The sequence below is a fragment of the Peromyscus leucopus genome, chromosome 7 (genome assembly GCF_004664715.2).
Source record: "Peromyscus leucopus breed LL Stock chromosome 7, UCI_PerLeu_2.1, whole genome shotgun sequence".
NCBI classification, from domain to species: Eukaryota; Metazoa; Chordata; class Mammalia; order Rodentia; family Cricetidae; genus Peromyscus; species Peromyscus leucopus.
Genome location: NC_051069.1, coordinates 91470112 through 91495822, shown reverse-complemented (window position 1 = coordinate 91495822; position 25711 = coordinate 91470112). Strand labels below are relative to the sequence as shown.

General features: G+C 41.9%; 1 protein-coding gene across 1 annotated transcript in view; it reads right to left on the bottom strand.

The window, feature by feature from the left end:
• Positions 1-4158: 4158 nt before the first annotated feature.
• The window catches only part of Ryk (receptor like tyrosine kinase), a 79701-nt gene continuing 58148 nt past the window's right edge, over positions 4159-25711 (bottom strand). The window contains 5 exon segments of the mRNA XM_028869926.2: positions 4159-5249; positions 6594-6730; positions 20140-20299; positions 20454-20563; positions 21748-21880. Of these exon segments, the coding sequence (XP_028725759.1) occupies positions 5138-5249; positions 6594-6730; positions 20140-20299; positions 20454-20563; positions 21748-21880 (652 nt within the window). The 3' untranslated portion in view covers positions 4159-5137.

Sequence of the window (25711 nt, the reverse complement as noted above, 5' to 3'; positions counted from 1 at the left end):
GTGACTACGTACTGCTTGTTTAGGTTGACACCTATAATTTCACTGCTGAGGCCAGGGGATCAAGAGTTCCAGGCTATATAGTGAGATTTGGTCTCCAAAAGAAAATGTTAACAAACCTCTTGTACATATAAATATAAAGGCATAAGACCTAGTCCAAGAGTTGTGTCATTAGGTGAAGGCTTAAGCTCTTTTACTATGAATTTTTGCATAGGCATATGGCCAATTTCTGGATTACCTCCAGGTCAAAGGTCCTAGGTAGTTATATCACAAAGCTAGAGCAAAGGCACCTTGTAGATTTGACAATACCAAGTACAGCAAACATACTCAACTTTGCAAGCCCAAATACAGATTGGTACAAGAGGAAGGCCAGAAGTCAAAGAAACAAGAGCCATGATGGACTGGGAGGGCTTCCTGGACCAAGAACTAAAAACTGAAACTTAGGTATTGATTCTTACCAGCTTTTCTCCTCAAACAGTGGTGGTCCTTGCTAACTTGAATCCAAGTAAACTGAGCACTCCTTAGAATCACCCTGCTTCCCTTCCTATCTGACAGCTCCTGATGTGCAAACACATTACTGAAGGAAGCCAGGTAAGAGTCCATCTCTCCACAGTGGCTGTCCCATTCCCCATCCTGACCCACTGAGAGCCTCTTTTGTCCAGGTGAGGATGGGATTAAACAAAAACTCAATTTCCTCAAGGATGTGTCAACCGATCATGTTGCATATCCTTACATAGGAATATTTTTTTCCAGCAGAACCAAGTATTTGCTGGGCTTGCTGCAGTGTGGAAGAACTCTGAAAGCCATGTGCTGAGTAAAAGATGTCAACCACAAAAGACTACTCACTATACGATCCACATAATGGAAAACTCAGACTAGAGTAAGTAGATTAGTAACTGCCCAGAGCAAAGGGTGGAGGAGGAATACAAGTGACTGCAAATGAGGGCTGGGTTTCTTTTGGGGGCAACAAGTCTAAAGTGGAGAACTAGGCACAGCAGTGTCCCCCCTTTCTTCCAGCATTTGTGAGGGTGAAGCAGGAGAAATTCACGGCCAGCCTGGACCACAGCCTGAGAACCTCCAGGACCCCACTGTGAGATCCTGTCTCAAAAAAACAAAACAAAACAAACAACAAAAACAAAAAAACCTGTAAGACAAAATAAGTAAAATAAAACAAATACTAAAATAAAATAAACTGAATTAGACTGTGGTTGATGACCATTCATCAATGAACATATCAAAACTCATCTACTTTAAGTGGATAAGATATCAATTAGTAAAGCCACTTTCAAAAAAGCCCAACAAAATGTAAGTCCTGGGCTGGAGAGGTATCTCGGTGGTTAGAGCACTCACTGTTCTAGCAGAGAAGCCAGGTTCCATTCCCAGCACACACATGGCAGCAGCTCACAACCATCTGTAATTTCAGGGCATCTGACACCCTCTTCTGGCCTCCATGGGTATCAGGCACACACATGGTGCACATATGTACATGCAGGCAAACACACTCATACACATAAAAATAACTCTTACATTTTTTCCCCTAGAATGCCTAATAGCCATGCATACCCGTGTGCTGCAGTTCCAGCAAGATGTTGGCAGAAACATCCTACAAGAATGTTAGTAGCTTCCTCACACAAGGACCCAGCTAACTGGCGTTCTCATATTCCTATCACAGCATGTGCAGTTGGGAAGACGGCTCAGTTGGAAAAGTGTCTGCCAGTCAAGCACAGGGATCTGAGTTGTTATCGATCTTCTTCATGACAATTACCTGTTTGTGTTCACACACATGCATGCCACAACACACAACATCTTGCAAGAGTCGGTTTTCTCCTTCCACCGCGAGGGTCCTAGGGACTGAACTCCAGTCATCAGGTTTGACGGCAAGCGCTTTTACAAACTGAGCCATCTCGCCAGGCTAGAGGTCCTAGGTTCTATCCCTAGTGCCCAAAAGAAATGGCAGCGTGTGACTGTGCTTCCAGGACTGCGGATGCACAAACAGGGGGCTCCCAGGAGCTGGCTGGACAGCCAGCCTAGCAAACTGGCAAGTTCTGGGTTGGATGAGATGCTTAGTCTTAAGAAAACTAAGATGGAGCTGGACATGGTGGTCTTCAACCCCAGCAGTCAGGGCAGAGGCAGGAGACCTCTGAGCATGAGGCCACCTCTACCTAGCATTAGCCTGTACTAATTCTTGGAGGCAAGAAAGCAGAAAGCCAAAAATGTAAAAAAGATAACCAGAAACACTGACTCCAAATGGAACTTTCAGCATCCTGGTGTTAATCTCAAGTTTTTGTTTAAAGATGCTAACTTTTTATAAAAAGATTTATTTATCTATTATGTATCAGTGATCTGCCTGCATGGATGCCTGCACTGCAGGCCAGCAGAGGACACCAGATCTCAATATAGATGGCTGTGAGCCACTATGTGGTTGCTGGGAATTGAACTCAGGACGTCTGGAAGAGCAGCCAGTGCTCTTAACTTCTTCTGAGCCATATCTCCAGGCCCCAAGATGGTAACTTTCAAACTGTGCTTATATATATATATACTTAATAGTTTCAGAGATGTCCTTACTACTTTAGAAACAAGCACTACAAGATGGTTTTTACTTTTAGCCAGACATGGTGGTGCTTATTTTGCAATCCTAGCGCTTGAATAGCTGAGGCAGGAGGATGGCTGCATGTTTTGAGCCTACCATAGGCTACGGAGCAAGATACTACAGCAAACATCTAATAAAAGTGCTGTTGGCAGAGACAGCCTACCATGTGTCACATCTTGTATCTTGTGCTCCCTAATCTGCTTCTTCCTTTTGAAACTACGTTTTCTGGGCGGAAATAATTCTCAGCAGTGTTCACAAGGTGCACACACCGCTGGAGGAATCGGCCGTGGAAAACCTGAAACTGTTCTTTTTCTTTTTTCCTCTGTCGCTCTCTCCAAACAGTTCAGCAGAAAAATCTACTTAAACAAAAGAACATGCACATGGACATAGGTAAAAGAGCTTAACAAAACCCAAAGAAAACGGAAGCACATCTTCACTTTACCTTCAAAACAAATTGTGCCGGGCGGCGGTGGCACACACCTTTAATCCCAGCACTCAGGAGGCAGAGGCAGGCAGATCTCTGAGTTTAGGCCAGCCTGGTCTACAGATTGAGTTCCAGGACAGGCTCCAAAGCTACACAGAGAAACCCTGTCTCGAAAAATCAAAGAAAACAAAAACAAATTGTGTGTGTGTGTGTGTGTGTGTGTGTGTGTGTGTGTGTGTGTGTGTGTGTGTGCCTGGCTCTTGTGAAAGCTAGAGGGAACCCTGGCACTAGAGTTCCATCCAGGTGATTGTGAGCTGCCTGCTGTGCATTCTGGTATCCAAACTTGGGTGCTCTGGAAGAGCTGTGAGCAGTCTTAACCAATGAGCCATCTCTCCGGCCCAGCACACTGACCTTTTTTTTTTTTTTTTTTTTGGCAATTCTTGTACACTGAACTGTGACTTCTTAACATTGTTCTCATTTGAAGATGAAAAGAATGCATTGAATGTTGGCAAAGGAGGGAGAGCTGAATTGCTCTATGTAGGTATTGTACATCCTAGTATTTGTTGACTGGATGCCTTCAAAGATGTAGGCTATTAACAAAGCATCTCCAAGTTACAAACACATCAAAAGAAGCATTTTAAAACCCAGACATCTGGGGACGAAGTACATCATGAACAAAACACTAATACATTGGGCCTTGTGCGGGACGCTGGATGCAGGACATCACGGTTCTGATTGCTTGTGGGAGCTTGCACTGTGGGAGCTGTCTTTTCAGAGATTCTGCTTATTAATGAGGCTTATTTTAATATAATAGACCCAAGCTCTCCCTATATCCCTGAGAGGATGGGCACAGACGCAGGCAGCTGCAGGCCCAGTCGGTTCACAGGCCTACTTGACTCTCTCTTAGGTCAACTAAACCTGTGCATGGCTACACACATGCCATTTACTGGCTCTGGAGAGATGTCTCTCTGTGATACTTCCTTGTGACAGTAATTCCAACTTCACATGCCACAGAGGCCAAGCAGAGTCAGCTGCCCTTGTTAGGGTTTTGGAACCTGAGGCACATGCTCATGAGATAAAGCATGACCATCCAGCAGTTGCATGTTCAAAGATTTTTGAGACATAACCACCAACCACACATTATGAGCAGTATTTGAATACCGTCATATAAAATGAGTCCTTTAATTTTTCAAGTGTTTTAAAAAACAAATTTATACTTAAGCCAGCCTTGAAGATAAGCATAAAAATTACCAAATGAAACTAAAAACAAAAACTACCCAAACCCACAACCGAAGCAGCAGTTGTGCACAGCACAAGCCCGGGTGCACACAGAGGGAGCGGCAGGCGTAGAGAGGGTTCACTTTCTGGAACCGTACCATCTCCTTGCCCAGAAAGCAAAAATAAATAAGGTCACCACTGCTTCCTACGAATCTGCCCCCAGCCTTCTCAGCTCACAGGAAAGCTGAGATGTGATGAACTCAGCCACTGCTTCCCGAAACAAGAAAGCAGAGACACGTTCACTAAACAAGCAATTTTCCGTGCAGGGGAAATATGGTTTTTGTTATTGTTGTTGTTGCTTTTTATATTTTTCTCTTTACCTTTTCTTCAGTTTGCCTTCTATTAATATACTATCTTTCCTTGTATAGGGCAAACCAGACATCTTTTTATGCTGTTTTTCCTAAGAAATGCAACACATTTTGAAGACAAACCATCCCAAAAGTAGTGACAAAAATATTAAAATAGCTTTAAAGGTGAGTCACCTACATTACCTCAATGAAGTAAAACATAAAAAAAAAGAAGTTGGCACTAAGACAGCTATTCCAAATATCTGTGTCTAAACAATTTTTAAAACTGTTTATTTATTTTTTTAAGAATGCACCCCCTAGTCCAAAGTAACTATATTTTAAAAAATTTTTTGGCCAAAAAATTTACAAAACCCCTTTCAGTTCAACCTAATAAAAGTGGTTTCTAGAAAATACTCCACATGAAGTGTGTCTTCAGTTCAGTTTGGAAGCATTCCTAAGGCACAGTGTTCTGGGAGACACATGGGCTTCTGCAGGCGCCACACTGCACGCAGAGCATCTGCATCAGGCACTTTCCTCCAAGCTGTGGGGCTGGGAATGAAGTCAGACGTAGGCTCCCAGGGCGGCATGGAACTCCGTGAGGCACTGGACCAGCTGCTGGAACTTAGGCCTCTCCTCTGGGTCCAAGGCCCAGCAACAGGCCATCACAGCAAACCTGCAGAGTGACATGGAAACGTGGCTAGTAACAGCCTTTCAGTCAGTTTCCTACCAGCTAGCTATCTGTTCAAATGTGGCTGTGGAGAAGACAGCCTATTAACAATCACTTCATTTGACTATGTGTTGTCAGTTTTAGCACTGAAAAGAGCTAAGATGATTTATTTGGATTACACACATGGATGTCAGTTCTTCATGAGAATACAAAATACTTAGCTTAGCAAGTTCAGAGCTTCATGTAAATACACAGAACATAGTCAAAATAACAGCCTGTGTCATCCTGGACACTGTGGGAGAAGAACTCAGAGGAAGTGTTATCTGAAATCAAGATTCCTGGATGTATAGCAAAGCCGCTGCCTAAAACTGGCAGAGAAACCTTCTGGGGCCTCTGTAGACAACATTCATTTCTGTACCCACTTCCCCAACCAGACTCTGTACACCCCACCGCCATGACGAAGAAGGTCAGCTACGTGAGGGAGGCAGGAGGCTGGAAGCACCTGTCACTTGCTAGCCCAGAACATCTTCTTTAAGCATCATGGATGCTTGGCAAGGCAAGATCATAAAGAGAAAGGTGTCTGTCTCTCTGTCTCTGATCGCTCATGTAGTACATGTCTGTGTGGTTGTATGCTTGTGTGTGGCGGCCAGAGTTCAACAGTGAGTATCATCTCTACTGTCTTCCTTTTTCAGACAGGATATCTTACTAAACCTGGAGTTCACAGATGCAGCTAGGATGGCTAGCCAATGAGCTTCAGGGATCTGCTTGTCTCCACCCACCCTGTGGTATGGTCACAGACACATACTACCATACATGTCTTTTTAGTGGGTGCTGGGCATCCAAATTTGGACCCCAAGAAAAGCTTTTCTAAGTACCATATCTTGTTAAACATGCGTATTTAAACTGACATAATATCCTATCAGCTTCCTCACTATTATGTTAAATTCTCAGGCCATTTTTTAGTAATTAAGATTATACACCACTGAGCCGGGCGTTGGTGGCGCACGCCTTTAATCCCAGCACTCGGGAGGCAGAGCCAGGCGGATCTCTGTGAGTTCAAGGCCAGCCTGGGCTACCAAGTGAGCTCCAGGAAAGGCGCAAAGCTACACAGAGAAACCCTGTCTCGAAAAACCAAAAAAAAAAAAAAAAAAAAAAAAAAAAGATTATACACCACTGATATAAGATGCTAAGTGACTTTGTGGTTTTTCCACAAGATCTAAATCACATCTGAAGACTCATCATTCTCAAAGGGGAAGGAAGGCTCCATGTGAACCCAGGAACTTATTTTCCTACTTTTATAATCATAAAGTAAATGCATCAAAGCTCATGTCCAAGATCCAAAACACTCACAGTTCATCAGGGCAGTTGATTGGCTGGGCTATTCGGTAACCATCTTTCAGGTAAGCGGCCATCTCAAAGGGATCGATGTCCACGTAGGGCGTCTGGCCCAGAGTCATGAGCTCCCACAGAGTCACTCCAAAGGCCCACTAGGAGGAAAAACAGCATAACGAGGGGACATTTTAAAACTAGGTATGGTGACTAGAACAAGCTATAAGCCAAAAAAAGCAGCTGAACAAACTCTTAAAGAAGAATACTGTTCATAAAAAGAAATCTATCATGCTGGTTAGTTTCTCTAGCTGGGTTATAGCAAAGAATACTTTAGTAAATTCATTCTTTAATATGAATATTGGTATTATTTGTTCTGAGTAATTAGGTCTGTTGGATGAAAGCATTTTTATTGCTGGCTATGACTCATGCTGCCCTGAAATTAATTCATTACACTGGGAAATGGAAAACAATCTAGATTGACAGAACACCCTCAATAAGTCAAATATGTAGATTATATAAAATAGAAGAAGTCATGGGATGGAACTTGGGTACTGTGCACACAAAGCACTTGTTCTGCCACTGGGGTACATCACGAGCTCTATATTTACAACTGTTGGTTAGGAGACGGAAACACCCTGAAAATATCTTCCAGTTGAGTGAAAGATCAGATTTCCTTAAAACCCCAGGTGAATGACCAGTAAGGAGGGGACCCAAGCAGAGGCAGCAGAAGCACTGGAGGACTGACTTTTCCCTTCTCGGCTCAGGCCTGGCTGCACAGTAGCTCCTGAAGAATGTGTCCCCAAAGCTGCTGCTATCCCACTAGGAAGGCTTGGGTAAGGACAATCTCCAGCCTGCTGTCACCTGCAAATGCTGCGCTCACAATGACCGAAGCCAGGGAAAGAATAATGCCTGCGTGCCAAGAGCTCAAGCGTTCTCACGGTATTTTGCAATGAGCCTCCAATCACATTCAGTTTTCACAACAAACCTCAAGAAGCTCGCACTGGTAGCTTAGGTTTATAAGGCGAGGGAACAGGTGAAAGTCGTGGCTTGCTCAACCACACATTTCTCAATGAGTAAAAGAGCAGGACTGGGGGGTGTAGCACACAGGCAAATACAAAGTCTTTCTGTAAAATCCAAGCACAGTGCAATAAGCCTGAGGTTATTGCTTTTCAGTATGAACAAAATCTGGAAACACTGTTTTTTTAAAGTCTTTCACAGGTATAACATCCCTAACCCGAAATGCTCCAAAATCCAAGTTACAGAGCTGACATGACAATAAAGAAATTTCCACACCATGAAACTCTGTTTCATGCATAAAATCATTAAAAATACAGATTTGAGTCACATAATACAAACATTCATTCTCATTCTCTCTCTCTCTCTCTCTCTCTCTCTCTCTCTCTCTCTCTCTCTCTCTCTCTCTCTCCTCACATTCCTAGTTATAGGGATTAAGATTGCCAATATATCTTTTGGAGAATTGGGGTGGGGAGGCGATACAATACAATCCACCATACAATGCTATACAAACTCTTAAGGAGCAGCCCTGCCTGAATATCAAAACCAAATGCTCCAGCCTTTCAGAATCTGCTGTCCCCTCATGCAGTGAGCACCACGGCCATCTGATCTTGGGGTTGCATTGGCAGAAGGACATGTAAGTAACACGTGAGTGCTATTCTCTATTTGGGAAGAGGTATATGTGGGTCTCTCTCTCTCACGCTGGCTGGCCTCAGACTACAGCAATTCTCCTTCTTCGGCTTCCTAAAGTGCTGGGATTACAGGTATGATCACACAGCTTATGATCTTGCCATTTAAGATGAAGGACATAAAACTATTCTTTTCATTCACAACATATATATGGCTTGTCATAAAGTATATAATTGTTTTCATCTGATGTATGAGGCTGAGGCCACTGGGTAATGAAACTTCTGTGTGAATGATTACTCTGGGAACTTAAAATGCCAGACTGGGTTTAACATAGCAGTCTCCCCTAGCCAGTTGACTGAGAGTAAATAAATATGAATATTCAGTGGAAAAGTAGTGCAATGAAATACACTTTTATACTCTGCCCTGCCTGGCTGGGACCCTGGCAGAGGACCACCAAGAAAATTTCGTGAGCAGCTGTGGGTGAAGTTTCCAGTGGACCTGGATGGCAAGTTACCCAGTTAAAGAGAATCACATGAGTCTGAGGTATCACTGTGTTTGTTGGGCTTGGGCTTTTTTTTTTTTTTTTTACCAGACACTGTATTGCTGTTGTTTTTCCTTTCCTGATTTATCCTTTTGGAGACAGATGCACCAACCTAAACCCGCCCCACCACTGCATTTTGGAAGTCAGTAACTTTCTTGGTTTCCTAAACTTAGAGCTGAAGACAAATTTGCCTCAGTATAAATCTTACCTCAAGGCTTACTCACATCTGATGAGACTCTGATTTTAGGCAAACGAGCTAAGGCTTTTAGGGCTCTTAGGAAGAAATGAAGGCAATCTACTATATGAAGGGTGTATTTAGGAGGCCCAGCAGCAGAACATGATGGACTTACTGTGTGTGCACCTCAGGCACACACATGTTGAACTCCTGACCCCAGTGTGATGAAGTTAGCAGGTGGGACTTTGGGGGAGTTCACATCATGAGGGTGGAGATCTCAGGAGTGAATCTGGTGTCTTATCAAGATCTCAGCAGAGCCTTCTTCCTTGTGCTGTGTGAGGACACAGCAGGAAGGACACTTCTGATCCACCCCTCAAACTCGGACTTCCCAGGCTTCAGAGAGATGAGGAATGGAGCCTGGGTCTTGAGCGACTCTGTCTGTTGTATCAGCCTTAATCTACTCAGACACCATCTAACCTCAAGTCAGCAATCTGTAGCTCCAAGTATGACTGGTCCTTACACCTGCAAACCCCCACCCAAGTGGAATATCCCAGAACTGGCTGTTCATGCCACGTTCTCCACAGATGCACATGGCTTCTTTAGAACATCAGGGTCTTCTAAGGGAGTTCATGAAGCAGAGTGTACGAGTAAGTCTCCAAAGCAACCAGAATGAGTGTTCAGAGACACATGAGATCCTGAAAGGCAGAGCTACAAACGACACTAATGAGGCAATTGCTCACCTCTGGAAATACAACTGTTCTTAGAACTGGTTGCTGCCCCCAACTCCCACCCCAGAAAGGGTTTCTTTGTATAGCCCTGACCGTCCAAGAACTCCCTCTGTAGACCAGGCTGGCTTCGAACTCACAGACATCTACCTGCCTCTGCCCTGCTGAATGCTGGGATTAAAGGTGTGAGCCACCACTGTGGGGCACAAGAACTGTTCTTAAAGTAATTCATATACTCCTCATTCTTAGGAAATATCAGGACAACTAAAGTTAGAATAATACAACTAAATAGTATCTTAACATCGAAAATATTAAATCTTAGGTCTCTATTTCCTAAACAAAAGTCTGGACTCATCCTTTAATCTCTATATTGCTCGTTATGCCTTTATGTTAATTCTCTTAATGTAAATTTGATACTTAATAGGTTCAAGATTGTTGGTGTGTAGAATCTACATCTATGAGGGAAACAATCTTCTAAGCACTACTCTAAACTTAGTAATGCAAAATATAAAACAGAAAGCACTCTATACTTTTAAAAATAATAAGTCTCTTCCAGTAACTCCAGATTTCACTTAGATACCAGAGTTCCAAAGACTGCTCTCAGTGAAAATGTTGTAAACTTGAGGGTCTCCCGAGTGAGTGTTCAGTACCTGGCAACGGCCTCCAGAACACCGGGCAAACAGGAGTAAAATGAAGAAACACTGCAGACCAGGCTCTGGAGAACTACAGATTTTTCTCCAAGGAAAATATCCACTAATGTCTACAAAGAAACAGCAAGGCACATGGGGCACATCTGATTTGCCCTGTGGCCTAAAAACTGTTCAAATGCCTTAAAAAGGATCTCTTGACGGCCATAAATCACCTGTTAAGATTAGCATGGAAGTCATTTCCTTGATTTGTTTTTCCCAAGAAAATGCTTTTTAAACACAATGTAGTACCATAAAGACAAGAAAACCAACATGAAACTCTCAACTGTGTTTTCCTGATTGCATTCACCCCTCAGTCGGAGGCAGAGTCTTGACAGCTCAACTATGTTAGCTACTATAATTATCGAAATAATTCAAAGGAGGCATCAATCAAAAAATATTTTTTTCAAATAAAGGAAAAGAAATGTCACAATAGAAATCTGTGGTTGTGCCTACATTTGATGAAAATATAGAACAATACCCAGGCGGTCTTCAGAGGGCCTATGTGAGGTCACATAAGAATAACAGAGACATTCATAACTTGCAGAATCTGGTTGCGTGTATTTCCAAAGTTGATGTTAACACTATTAGAATCTTAATGTACCAAAATATTGGAGGTTTTCCAATTAGAATTACAAAAACAAAGCCCAAAGTCATAATGTACTACTTTTATACAAAAGAAAACAAACAAAAAATGTGTTTCTAAGCAAATCATGAAGAATTCTAAACTACAAAGAAATGCAGAATTGTTAAGGTTCTTTCAAGGAAAGAAAAGGGTCCTTACTCCTGTGAGTGTGCATTTTACACACCTACAAGTGTGCAATTTGCCGCTGCAGACTGCAGTGGGGGTGAGGTCAGTTTACTTAGTACATGGTGGTGAAAACTGTTTGGCATCCCTAAAAATGACAGTGAGTACAACTTAGACACCCCACCTCCGAAGCTGGGCATGGTGGATGGAACACGCCATTAATCCCAGCACTCGGGAGGCAGAGGCAGGTGGATTTCTGAGTTCAAGGCCAGCCTGGTCTACAGAGCAAATTCCAGGACAGCCAGGGCTACACAGAGAAACCCTATTTAGAAAAATAAATAAATAAATGAAACCACACCTCCATCCACAGAGGGCAAAGGAACTCAGCCTGACTGTGTTCATGGAGTTGTTAGCATTTTCAACCCCAATATTAGAATGTAACATTTAATAATCTTTAAGAATTTAAAACAATATTCAATGGCCCAAACTGAAGGGCAGATAGGCCATCATAGTCACAGAAAAAGACATAATTATTCCTTTCAGTCCCAATTATTCAAGGCAAAAGACACTTATAGGAGTGTATGAGATAAATCTGTAAGCATTTAAAGAGAAAAATCTGAACATTTAAAAAAGTTAGCCATATTAAATGTAACCAAGAGACATTATTATAATGACATGTTAAGCACAACCCAAAAGAATTTTGAATAAGACCAAAAAAAAAATGTAATACTTAAACCATGGTGGCACATGCCTGTAATCCTAGCACTTAGCAAGATTTCATGTTCAAGACCAGCCTGGGCTCTAAGCATGAAAATGTTGTTGAAACAGAGGTTGGTATTGTGAGTTTAGAGAATTCTGTTAAGATGTCCATTACTGAACTCATAGTAATTAAAACAAAATAAAGCTAGGCCATTTGAGGAGTCATATGGAAACCTACAATAGAAGTTTCTTAAAATATACACATATATGAGCGAAATCTAAATGGGAAGAGAATGCACCAACTAGGTCTTTCACCATCAAGTGAAACCTCAGTGATGGGAATGCTTTACATCTAGTTGAGCTGTTGCCAAAAGGGGCCCCATGGACACCCTCAAACAACTCAGGCTACTGCCAAGGCTATTGGTTGCTCTTCCCAAGTTGATGGTAAGGACCTATTGTAAGAAGGTAAGCCTACAGGAACTCACTGAAGATGGAGAAGCCACACCAGCGCCTAACTAGAGTCTTCACGACACACTACTAGAGGAGAAAGGTAGCCATCAACCCATTTAGAAACCCTGAAATCCACAATGTCGACCTGCCTGTAGGATACACTATGTTGGTGCAACAGAGGCACAAATGTGGGAGCAGCCAACCACTATCTGATCAGATTTAAGACCCACTCCATGAGAGAGAACTCAAGCCTGACACTGGTTGGGTGGCCCAGTACCTGAGATTAGATAAACCATAGTCCTAGAAGAAAACCAAATACTACTGTTATGCTAAAGGAATTTGGCAATAAAGTGACTCCTAATGACATTCTGCCTATATTGCCCAGTCATCATTAGAGAAGTTTTCTCCTGCAGTAGACAGGAACTAATACAGAGACCCACCACTAGTCAATGTGTAGACATCGAGACTTTGGAATTCTGAGTTCTAATTGGGATGTCTTCACCAAACCCTCCCTCAGAGCTCAAGGAATTAGGAAGAAAAGGAGGCAGGAAGATCATGAGAGTCAGAGGGGACAGACACCACCAAGGAAACAGTATCTTCCTGACACAACAGGACTGATGTACATATGAACTCACAAGGATTGTGGCAGCACACACCGGGCCTGCACAGGTCTAAGTCAGATGGGGTTCCGGGACTGAGAGGGGAAGATGGACACAATCCCTAACCCAGAAGCTATCTCCAACTGATAACTGCTTACAAAGGAAAAATCAGTTGTCTCCGATGGATCTCATTGGGTATGTAAACAGTTAAGGGAAGGCCCCATGTCCAGCAGTAGGCGGCCAACACAAAACAAACTCAGTGATATCTTTGATTTCAGGTTGTTTTGTTTAGGCTTTTTTCACTTTTTAATCTTACAGGTCTTTTGCTTGTATGGTTTCTGATTTTGTGCTTTTATGGGTTTTGTTTTGTTTGTATGTGTCTCTGAATGTGTTTTTTATGCTTTTTCTTTGTTTTTGTTTTATTTGTTAAAATTCTGGTCTGTTTGTTTATATCTGCTTGTTTTCTAAAAGAGAGAGAGAAAGAGGGCATGGAGTTGGGTGGGTGGGGATGTGGGGAGGACCTGGGAGAAGATGAGAGAGGAGAAACCTCACTCAGAATATACTGTATATGAAAAAAAAAATTATTTTCAATTTAAAAAGTGAAAAAAAAAACTTTAATAAAAAATAAAGCTGTCAAAAATAGAAACGAAGTATTTAGTATAATGGCATTCTAAGATAAATTCTTGCACAAATATGAATGTTCAAAAGTTTTATAAAATACCATGACTGTAAAGATAACTGACTGTAAGTATGATTTTGAGATTTTTTTAAAGCATGATGTTCCATAGCACAGAGCAGTGCATTCAGTAATTCAGCATTCATGCATTATATTCTAGTTAATATAATGCATGTCTAAACAGTGCCTGAAGAGACACCATCTGTACTGTTTAGACATGCATTATGTTAACTAGAATCCCATTCATTCAGTTTATCTGTACCGTTTAGACATGCATGACATTAACTTGAATCCCATTCATTCATCTTATTTTTGTTTTAGGAGTCCTAGAAAGTATGTGATCATAAGTGTGATTTAAAAATCCCATTGTTGGGGCTGGAGAGATGGCTCAGCAGTTAAATAAACTTGCTGCTCTTCTAGGAGACCCAGATTCAATTCCCAGCACCCACATGGCAGCTCACAATTGTCTCTAACTCCAGTTCTAGGGGATCCAGACATGCATGTAGGCAAAATACCTACATATATAAAAATAATAAAATAAAAATCCCATTGTCACTCACTGCCTGCCAGCCGCCCGCCAGGACAAGCAGCATGTAAAGTACTGGTAAACCACGAGCCACGTGACAGGTATAGATTTATGGAAATGGATTAATTTAAGCTATAAGAACAGTTAGCAAAAAGCCTGCCATGGCCATACAGTTTATAAAGCAATATAAGTCTCTGTGTTTACTTGGTTGGGTCTGAGCGGCTGTGGGACTGGCGGGTGACAAAGATTTGTCCTGACTGTGGGCAAGGCAGGAAAACTCTAGCGACAAATGGTGCCCAATGAGAGGGCAAGGGTTTCTTTTTTTTTTTTTTTTTTTTTTTTTTTTTTTTTTTTTTTTTGATTTTTCAAGACAGGGTTTCTCTGTGTAGCTTTGTGCCTTTCCTGGGACCCATTTGGTAGCCCAGGCTGGCCTCGAACTCACAGAGATCCGCCTGCCTCTGCCTCCCGAGTGCTGGGATTAAAGGCGTATGCCACCACCGCCCGGTATAAGAGTTTCTACCTAAAACCTGAGAAAAGATTCTAAAACGAGCTAAAAACAGCTTCCTAATTATCTCTCTCAAATGAGCGGCAGCTTGCCGATTTGAGCTACTGATGCGTTCCTAGCCTGTGCGCTCAACCTGCCGTATGGCGGGAATGAGGCCTCTGCAAGTGGCACATTAAGCTGCGTGGTGGATTTAGCCTCTGCTAGTACAAAACAAAAAAGGTTTCTGGGCTACACGCTGCTTGGATAAAAGCATAGACCCACGATAGCTCCCAAAGCTGGCGGTAAACGGACCACCGCCATGTTGGGAAGCTGAGGTGGGCGGAGCCAGCAGCCATAGCGCTGTTTCAGCTTATAAATGCTGCAGTTTAAATAGATTCACAGTAAGACAGATTCAGATGGAACAAAACTTTAAATGCTTTACAATGTGTGTAAAAATATACATAGGCTTGGAAGAGAGAGGAAAAGGAACATAGACAGTTATATAAAAAAATAAAAAGTTTTGCCGGGCGGTAGTGGTGCACGCCTTTAATCCCAGCACTCGGGAGGCAGAGGCAGGCGGATCTCTGTGAGTTCGAGCAGCCTGGTCTCCAAAGCGAGTTCCAGGAAAGGCGCAAAGCTACACAGAGAAACCCTGTCTCGAAAAACAAAAAAAAAAAAAAAAGTTTTAAAAAAATAAAGTCTTTAAAGAGAAAGTAAAAGTAATATAAAAATAAGCCACGTAAAGATGAATATTACACAGAGAATCTGGATTGTGTTGTCTTTGGGACTTTTAACTACAGAAAATCATTTAATCGTAAAAGATGTTGAGTTAAACCAATATGTGTATTTTAAAGATTCCTTGCCTTTAAAATTTGGATGTAAGGATATGTTGCTTTGAAAAGGAGGCTCTGATTTTGTTTTCACAGAAAGCAAGAGGCTATAGATTTGGTCCAGATTAAGATACATCAGGTTTGACCAGCCAAGACCCCCTGAAAGGTCTCCGATGACACCATGGCCCAGATGATGCAACATCCAGAATCGTTTTAAGGCAACTGGCTCAGATGATACAGCCTCATGGACTATTCCATAATCCTAAAATTCTCTTTGTATCCCCATAAGATACAGCGCCCCCCTCCAGCAGGAAGTAGTAAGAGAAGCTACGCCCAAATTCCCAAATTATATGTAATTTTACTTTGTTAAGGTTAAAACCTTCCTTTTTGAAAAAAAAAAAACGGGGGGGAAGTGCTGTGGGATGTTCTGTATGTCCTGTGGGAGCCCGTTCTTGGGTTCCTCGTGGCTTTACTCAGCAGGTCCGTATGGAGGATGATTAGGACCACAGGCCTGAGTGCAGGTGTCTGAGATGGTCTGCACTTGGCTATGCTGGGGGATGGTCTGTATGTCAAGTTGCTCTGATTGGTCAATAAATAAAACCTGATTGGCCATGGCTAGGCAGGAAGTATATGCGGGACTAACAGAGAGGAGAAATAAAAGAACAGGAAGGCAGAAGGACTCACTGCCTGCCAGCTGCCTGCCATGACCAGCAGCATGTAAAGTACCGGGAAGCCACGAGCCACGTGGCAGGTATAGATTTATGGAAATGGATTAATTTAAGTTATAAGAACAGTTAGCAAAAAGCCTGCCACGGCCATACAGTTTGTAAGCAATATAAGTCTCTGTGTTTACTTGGTTGGGTCTGAGCAGCTGTGGGACTGGCAGGTGACAAAGATTTGTCCTGACTGTGGACAAGGCAGGAAAACTCTAGTGACAGGCAAGCTATTTATATTCATTAATTTCACTTGTACATGTTTTCAGTGAAATGACAAAATTTTTGAGACAAGGTTTTGCCAGGTAGCCCAGGCTGGCCTCAAATGTGCCATCCTCCTGCTTCAACTTCCCAAGTGCTGGGATCACAGTTGTGTACCACTATGCTTAGTTAGGTGGTGATATTAACGTCTTTGATATGGAGACACAGCTCTTGACCCTATTTATAATATATGGACTATGCATGGAATTTCTTTTCTTCCTTTAAAAAAAACTATTTCATCTATCTTTCTTCTGTGATTGCAATGGTTTTGGTAAGAGATTGTGGTCCAGGAAAAGAAATGGCTCAAGAGCGATCTTATTGGCCATTGTTTGGGGTGGTCAGCAAAGTAAGGTCCGTACATATGACAAGGACTCCACTGTGGGGCACGGTGAGACTCAAAATGAAGGAAGTGCTCATGTTCTTATGGACCAGTCTCCACAACAAGGAAAAAGCAATGTGTGAGGCCATGAGGCTCTTGGAACAGCAAGGCATTTGGATGCTGAGTGTCTGTAGCACTACAGGGGGTAGGCTGGATGAAGGGAGGTTGCCATGGGGTGAGACAGGAAGTAGTACCCTTTGTATTTTGAATCCTAAATTCACCATAAGTGAGTCTTTTCACTTAGTGGACAAACAGTTTCTCCCCCAGGCCTGGCTCTGAGCCACACCTGGGAGGGAAGTGAGACCATCCAGGCTTGAAAGCCTCCTCTCCCTGCCTGGGGGTGCTGCGCTTGGATATGCAGAACCTCAGCATCCCAGGACCCCTTTCCTCTAACCTGAATGCCAGTGGGCTCCGGGGCCTTCGCAGGGTGTACTTTCTCTTTCCTTCTTAACATGTCCAGAGCAGGACATACTTGGAGTAAATGCTAAAAGCATATCAGATACAGACAACTCCTGTGCATGACCCTGACCATCGAAAGATCTGTGAACGGCTTGGTGTGTACCATCACGGACCTTTTTTATGTTTATAATAATACCTATCTCTCTCTGTCCATATATATTTCTTATAAATAAAAGAGGAGCATATAAAAAAAAATCCCATTGTTAATTAATTATATAATGGAATACCTACACAGAAGCGAACAAGTCAACTGAGCAATTCATATTGAAGCACTACAGTACATTAGGCAGTTCACATTACAGCACTACTAGACATCTTACATACCATTCTGAAATATCTTAACTTTTATTCTTCTCTCATACATTACTCCTGACCACAGTTTCCCCTCCCTCTACTCCTCCTAGTCCCTCCCCATCCCCCAGATCAACTCCTTCAAAAAAAAAAAAAAAAAAAAAAAAAACAACAGGTCTCCCAGGGACATCCACTGAACATGGCCTAACAAGATACAATAAGACTAGGCACAACTTCATGTCATGGCTGGATGTGACAACTCAGAAGGAGGAAAAGGATCCCAAGAGCAGGCAAAAGAGTCAGAGACACCCCCTACTCCCACTGTTAGGAGTCCCACAAGAACACCAAGCTACACAACCTTAAGGTATACACAGAAGACTTGACTCAGACCCATGCAGGGTCTGTGTTTGTCGCTTCAGTTACTGTCAGTCCCTGTGAGTTCTGCTTAGTTGATTCTGTGGCCATGTTCTCAGGGTGTCCTCGACCCCTCTGGCTCCTACAATTCTTCCTCCCCCTTCTGAAACATTACCTATCAATATTCCTTTTACCAAGAAAAAAACTTAAAATTTCCCAGTCTCTTGAAGTTTACCTTAAAATAACACAACATACCTAGAGATTATCATCTAAGAAACGTCACCTTTTTCCTGCCCATCAAATAGTTTTGAGTTCACAAAACTATGATTTCAGCCAAGGTATATTCTCTACTGATTTCACTGGAACTTTTACTTCTGAACATTAATGTTAGAGAAACTGTTTCCTGATAAGAAGCTCTGGAGAGAGCCCAGTCCCGGCTCTCTGCTATCCTCCAAGTTGGACCCCTAGGGTTCAGTATCTAAGACTCTGCATTCGTCTTCCTCGCCTACCACTTTCTTCCCAGCATGCGCTGGGTTTCTCTGTGAGCAACAGGAAGCAGGTTCTTTCTGGTGTCACCCCTGCAGGCCCTCGAGTCAGGTAACACCCATTCTTATAACCATGCACACTTTTACTCTGTACATTTCAAATGTCAGGGATTTTTTTTTTCAAGAATAGTTAATTTTGAAATAAATAAAAAATGATTTTGAATACACACACACATAAAACTTTAACAGGAAAAGTTTAAGAACTCAGTAAATTGTTCATTCACACCAAGTGAACAAATTTTACCACAATACTTAGTACATAAAAAGAGAAATACATCAAATAGCACCCAGTTTATGAATGAGGAAAAAAATAGGTCATAATTAATGAGATTTCTCTCCTTATCAAATCAATCTGTTTTCAAGGATTGTAAATTGAAGTTGTTTTTCAATAAGGAAATCTTAGATAATTTCAATTACTGAGTACAGTGAACTGAATGATAGCCCCAAAGATCCATTTATCAACCCCTAAAACCTATAAACATTATCTTTTATGGAAAAAAGTGTGACTAGGGATCTTGAAAGGAGAAGCTTATTCTGGACTGTGTAGGGATCAATGCAGTCACTACAGCCTTGTCAGAGAGCAGCAGAGAGTTCTGAAAAGCATCCAAAAGAGCCTGTACATGAACGTGTAACAGAGATGGAGCCACAAGCCAAGGACTGCCACCAGCAACCAGATGTCTCTGGAAAAAGCATGGACCTGCCAACACCTTTATTTCAGCCTCTAGAACTGACTGAGAGAATAAATCTATTGTTTTAAAACATTGAGATTATAGTAACTTTTTATAGCAACCAGCAAAAACTAATACATTGAGTGTCTGACAATGAGTGTACACTAATCAATGTAAATAATGGATTAGTAAAACTGCTGTCAGTAATACACTATTAAAAGAGAAATGTGTAAAGCACAGAAACTGAAATAAAAAAAGGCAATTCTGAATAATAAATAAAATATACCAGGATATAAAACACAGTATGCCTGGTTCTTCCATGATGAAGTGTCAGAACAAATCCCAATTATTTTTACAAGTAATACAGTATTATTGAGTGATGATTTAGGAACCTTAACAGCAAAACTTTTTACCAAATTCCCAAATACACAGCTACAATATGTAACAGACAAGATATAGAAAAACACATTTGGGGGCTAGAGAGATGGCCCAGCGGTTAAGTGCACTGGCTGTTCTTCCAGAGGACCCAGCACCCACATGGCAGCTCACAACTGTTTGTAATTCTAATTCCAGAGGATCCAACACCCTTACACAAATGCACCAATGCAAATAAATAAATCATTAAAAAAAAAAAAAAAAAAAAACATTTGTTTTTCATTCTTTTGTTTGTTTGTTTGATCGGTTGGTTTTTTGAGACAGGGTTTCTCTGTGTAACCAGACTAGCCTCAAACTCATGGAGTGCTGTTCAACTGAGAAGAAGCCATCTGCAGAAAGCAAAGCACTCTGTGCTTTAGCAGCCCCTTGGTCATCCGAGACTTGTCCAGGGAGTTAATGAGCTGCCGTCAGCTCCCAAAACCTCAGTGCCTACTCTAACACTTGGTCGCCAGTGCCCGCCATGGTGTCAGCTCCTGTGGACAGGGAGAGCACAGCACCGGCCCAGGATTTGAGCCAGTTTCTCTGTTTTAAGGGGGTCAAAAGGGAGCTAACTACACATGCTCTCTGGATGAAAATTTCAAGGAACAGTAACAAGATTTTTAAAAGGACGAAATGGCAGAACATTGTAAACAGCAAGCTTCCCTCTCCATGCTGTTGATACCCGGGTTCCAGCACTCACCACATCACTAGCACTAGAGAATTCATTGTTAACCAGGCTCTCCAGCGCCATCCATCGCACTGGTCTGTTCTCATTGTCCCCTAGACAGTGGTAGTCCATGGGAAACAAATCTCTGGAAAGGGCATTGTCTGTGATTTTCACTTGAAGTGTGTCGTCGATGCTGAGAAGTAAAAACATGAACATGACAGGCATCAGGGGGTCCAGAAGACCCACAGTTACCCATAAACAGTCTGAGTCCCACAACGACTCCCAACAGAACCCCAAATCCAGGAACACCACCCATCTAGTGACAGCAGCAAGCCCTTGACACCTACACACAGTTCCTAGCAGCCAGGTCTTTATGGATCACTTCTCTTCTTGCCAGGTAGCTCATCCCACAGGCAATCTGAATAGCCATATGTACCAAATCTTGTTGGGAAATTGCCTGTTATAATAGAAAACAAACAAACAAACAAAACCATAGTTTGCTGACAGTACAAAGCTAGTTGGACCTGACTACCTGAACCCATAGTCCCACCCTAAAGCACTTCCTTGCACCTACTTACTGAGTTTTTAAAAACCTATTCTCAACCAAGATCTCTCTGGGGCATTGTCTACAGCTCACCATTACAATAGCCCCTGATCTGTAATGGGATTTGCCATCTATATGAATTTATCTTGTGACTTAACTCATCTTTTGTACTTATCTCTCTCAAATCAGCATTACAGAACAGCTTCTCAGTGATTCCTGCTCAATGAACATGGAACCTCTAAAGCATGATTTGCTCTTCTCCTTTGCAGGAGTAGGTTTTACCAGATTCTCCCCTGAGGGTCGCTCCACTAAACAAGTCCATAGCTCTCTCAGCTGACATGCTCCTCTAGATGCACACCAGCACTGCAGGCTGCGGAAGGAAGTTCTCCCCCTAGTGATGCTCATGGGCCAAAGCCTCCAACAACATGGTTCCAACTACAGCTTTATCCTTTCAGCTTAAACAACGTATCATATACATTAAGTCAACTACTCAATGCAGATCTGAGTCTTTTTCTTATTAACTACAATAAGTATGCTATTGTAAATCTTAAAATCAACTTAACGAAACCAAAAAATATAGCAAAGAGCAAAACACGCAGCAGACTTTCTTACCAGTATCATAACATGTCTGGAATCTGATCAGATGCTCACAGCAGAGTACATGGGCAGTGACAAGAGAGAAACTCTTAAGTGGGGGCATCTTACAGCCAAGCACATTAAGGATACCCCAGCTATCTCCCACAATCCAGGCCTCTACTCAGCACCACTGTAGGCACCGTATGGTCAGACAGACCTGTAATAGCTTCCATTCCTAGAATGAATCCTGGACACATGTCTTCAAGACTGAGATGCTGTCACAGGGCATCCGTCGGAGGTGACTAGGAATGAACACACAGCCAACAAAGCCAAACAGCATCGGCCAAGTGTGCTCGAGGGGAAATCATACACCATCATCCTATTTTCCTCTAACTCCACAGCTTATAAATATTGCCTGGTTCATTCTGAGTTTCTTTGAAGCTCTTTAGGACACGTGTGTGGTTATTAATATCTTCTTCAAAAGACACCAGAAACCATGGTATTTGGGGAAATTTTCTCACCTGTGGGTTATTGGCTTCTACTAATTTGCACTGCCGTAGAAACAGTTTAAGATTGCCCCAGTTCATGTACGGCAGTATCACCATGGGCTTTTCTCCTTCTTCTATGCACACGTGAGTAATAGGAAGGAGGTTTCTATAAAATAATAAGTTGGGAAAAACACAAATGAAATCTAAAACTTTATGGGTTTATCTTAAATTAAAAGTAATAAAAAATAATCTAAAGCAAAATAAAATCCCCAAAACATTTAAAAAGATATTCGTTACAACTTTTATTTACAAATGTTCTACTTTTTGACCCATATGTAAACAGTCTCCGTATAGATGAGCTTTCTTTGTAGGATAAAGATTACTAACACAGAATGGATTCCTTTGTACTGGATTTTCTGAAGACACTTTAGCCACACTAAATCTCCAACCCAAAGGATAATCGCGGACAGCTGAAAACAGCTTGGCTATGAGTGCATCATGATGCCATCCCACTAATTTCATCATCACATCTAAAAATAAAAAGGCCCATTCTAGACTGTGAATAAAAATATGGTCATCAAAGAGGTCTTTAACAGATTGAAACTGTCACAAAAGTAAAATGTTTGCAGTCACATAGAATTTGGAATCTAATTTTTAAAAGTAAAATTCACTATCTGTGTGAGAGAGGGAAGAGAGGGAGAGGGAGAGGGAGAGGAGAAGAGAGAGAGAGAGAGAGAGAGAGAGAGAGAGAGAGAGAGAGAGAGAGAGCGCGAGCGAGCGAGCAAGTGCCTTGGCCTTAGTTTTCAAACTTGTAACATGTGGATTTCACCAACCACAGTTTTATATGCAAAATAAACCAAGTGTATGGTGAATAACTTTGTCCACTTTACCTTTTGTGGCACGTGCGCACACATACAGACACACACAGACACACACACACACACACACACACACACACACACACACGCCATTCTCCTGTGATATCCTCCTACTGATATATGGAAATAACTAATTTTCCCCAATGTAACTATTTAAGTAATCACCTCCTCTTTACTAAGCCAGAAGTAATCAAAGACTCCATTTACATATTCAATGTGTCACATCCTGTGCCATTACGATATTTAATACATATTTGAAACACACATAACAATGAATGATCAAAAAGAAACATAAGAAAACATGAAAAGAGCTTAAAGAAACTGAGACACAAATCACACATTCATAGGACAATCACAAAACCAGGGAAAAATGCAGAAACGTACCAAGAGGAGTTGTCTTTGACTTGTAAGACTACAGTTAATGTCTGCTTTGCCTTTCTTTATATCCTAAAAATGTCCCCCTTGAGCAGAACTGTAAGAGGCATTGGTCTCTAAGAGGCACTGGACCCTACACACACACACACACACACACACACACACACACACACACACACACACACACACACACACGCGCGCCTTTCCACCAATCCCCATGCACACAACAGATCATGACTCAACTTAAGGGCAGCCCAGGCAAACCCTGACTTCAGAATGGGCAGGTGAGCTGGCCCATTCTTTAACCCTAAAGGATTATCTTTGTTCCTTCCCTCAAGACTGAAATCGTTTAGCAGAATTAATGGCATTTTGTCCAGACACAATAAATACAATAAATGAAATCAAAACTTTTATTCCATAACCCCAGGATTAAAAAATCCTCTGGGATCAGTGGTTCAGAGCACTGGCTGCTCTTGCAGAGGGACCAAATTTGATTCCTAGCACCCATACGGGGCTCACAGCTGTCTGTAACTCTATTCTCAGGGGATCTGGTGCCCTCTTCTGCCTGCCCACCCAGGCACTGCACACATGGTGCACAGACATACATGGATGCAGAACACCCATGCACACAAAGTAAAGGGGAAACCAACTCTGGAAGCAACAATAAGCTTTATAAAAATGTTTTCAAGAACACACGACTGTCCTTCACTTCGCCCATCTTAAAGGAAAGGACAAAGAGAAAAGCCTGAGATATCTCAGAGTGGATGGGTGGGTGTAAAGCAGGTGTGGTGAGAAGGCAGAGGCAAAGTGGGGATGTGGGGCTGGCAACAACTGCCTCCCATGCTGAGCACTCTTGCAACCTTAAAGCTGTGTGTCATTCAGCACTAACAAGTGTCATCATCCTGGGCCAACGGGGACTTCAATCCACAAGAAATGGCTTAGAGATGCTCTGACATGAAGTAATGAAATCGGGTTATTTTTAATTTATATGAGTATTTACTTATGTTAAAAGCTTATGCTTACAAGTTCCAGTGGAAAAATAAAAACAAAAAATAGAGAATTTAAAGATGCTTTAAAATGCATCACTGCCTCTCTACCCTTCCTCACAGATGTTAAAACAGAGAGCAAACCACAACCAGTTCAAAGGGTGAAAACTGTAAACAGGTGACAGTTCTTGCTGAGTGCAGTCTGCACAAAAAATTCCATAATACTGATCTAAGATTACTGTTTCATTTTTATTCTGAACCTAGCTGAGTTCTGAGTGCAAAATGGGCAATTAATGAACTAAATCAAAGAGAACAAACACACAGCCAGGAATATTTGTTTAAAAAGACAGTGTAGTAAGGTGAAGTGCTACAGGGAAGGCCACACACTAACAATTTTATTCCTACAACTGGGAGTCCTGATGTCACTTCCAAGACCAGATGACAACCAACTCAGACCAAACTATGTAACTCGCCTTTATAAGCCTCCCCTCTCATCCAGCATCAAATGTTCCAAGTCAATACCACTCAGCTCCATTCTGTGGGGTGTAGTGGGACGGCTCACGCATCACAGTGGGACGCTGAGAAGCCATGCAGTCTACAGCTGCAGGAGAGAATGCTGCAGATGCTGCCTGGGGTTGCCTAACCAAGGCATGCTCGGCAGGGCTACGGCAGACCGAAAACAGCTTCTTGAGGAAAACCTGGCTTTGTCCACACTTATCCCTGCCCATGCTTCTGTGCTGACGGGTGCAGGTATCCCTGGGTGAGAAGAACTGTCTAGGAGTGTAAGTCCTCAGCTAGCGTGGGAGACTAGTGGGAAACACTGCTGGAAACATCAAGCACTCGCTCACAGAGCTGTCAAAAAGGATACTCCAAAAGCCCTGAGGAAACAAAACATGTTTTTGCTTTGTTGTTTTTTTTTTTTAATTTTGTTTAACAAATAAAACTTTTTTTAAAAGTAAATATAGACTAAAGGAAGGGACTGTCCATGTACTCCTCTACAAGTGAGGACTCCTGCACTTGGGGCTGAATCTGGCCAATGAAAGGCAACATTCTTGAGTCATATGATTCAATTCTTCCAAGGCATACTCTCACTTTTTTCTCAATATTGCATTCAACTTTTTTTCTAAAGCCTGTTTTTTTTTTTCAATGAAATTTTAAAAAATGAGTACTTACTTTTATATTAGTTAGTATCTACATTATCTAACAAACCTAATGTGACATCTGTCTTGGGATGTGAAATACCTTTTTAACCTCCCACTCTAAACAAAGCATTCTTTTCTTTTCCATTTGCTACGGAGATTTACTGGACTTTAATGCTGCTTTCATCGCAGCTGACCGGAAGCGAAGAATTATATTGTGTTTAATCCCAGCCCAAACAGTTGTCTTCTACACTTGGCTTGTTTTCTTTTCTACTGACACAATGCCAAAAATCTGTCTCATGTTCGTTACCAGTCTTATTTTTATGTGACCTGTCATCTTTTAAGGCCCTCAAAAGCCAAAGTAAAAACAAAATGAAAAGAACAAAGTCTATGTATTCATATTTTTTATCAGAGCTGAAGCAACTGCCCATGTCTACTGAAATGGAAATCCATGGTGCTCTCTGCATACGCCACTTGCCTTTCCCAGAAGTCCATAGACCCTTCCAACATGTAGATCCTGGTTCATTTTTTGAACATGTGAAATTCTCATTAGTCATACAAATTAAGGTAAGTATACCCAGTACTTGTATGTGGTGCATGTATATGTGTGTGTATGTAT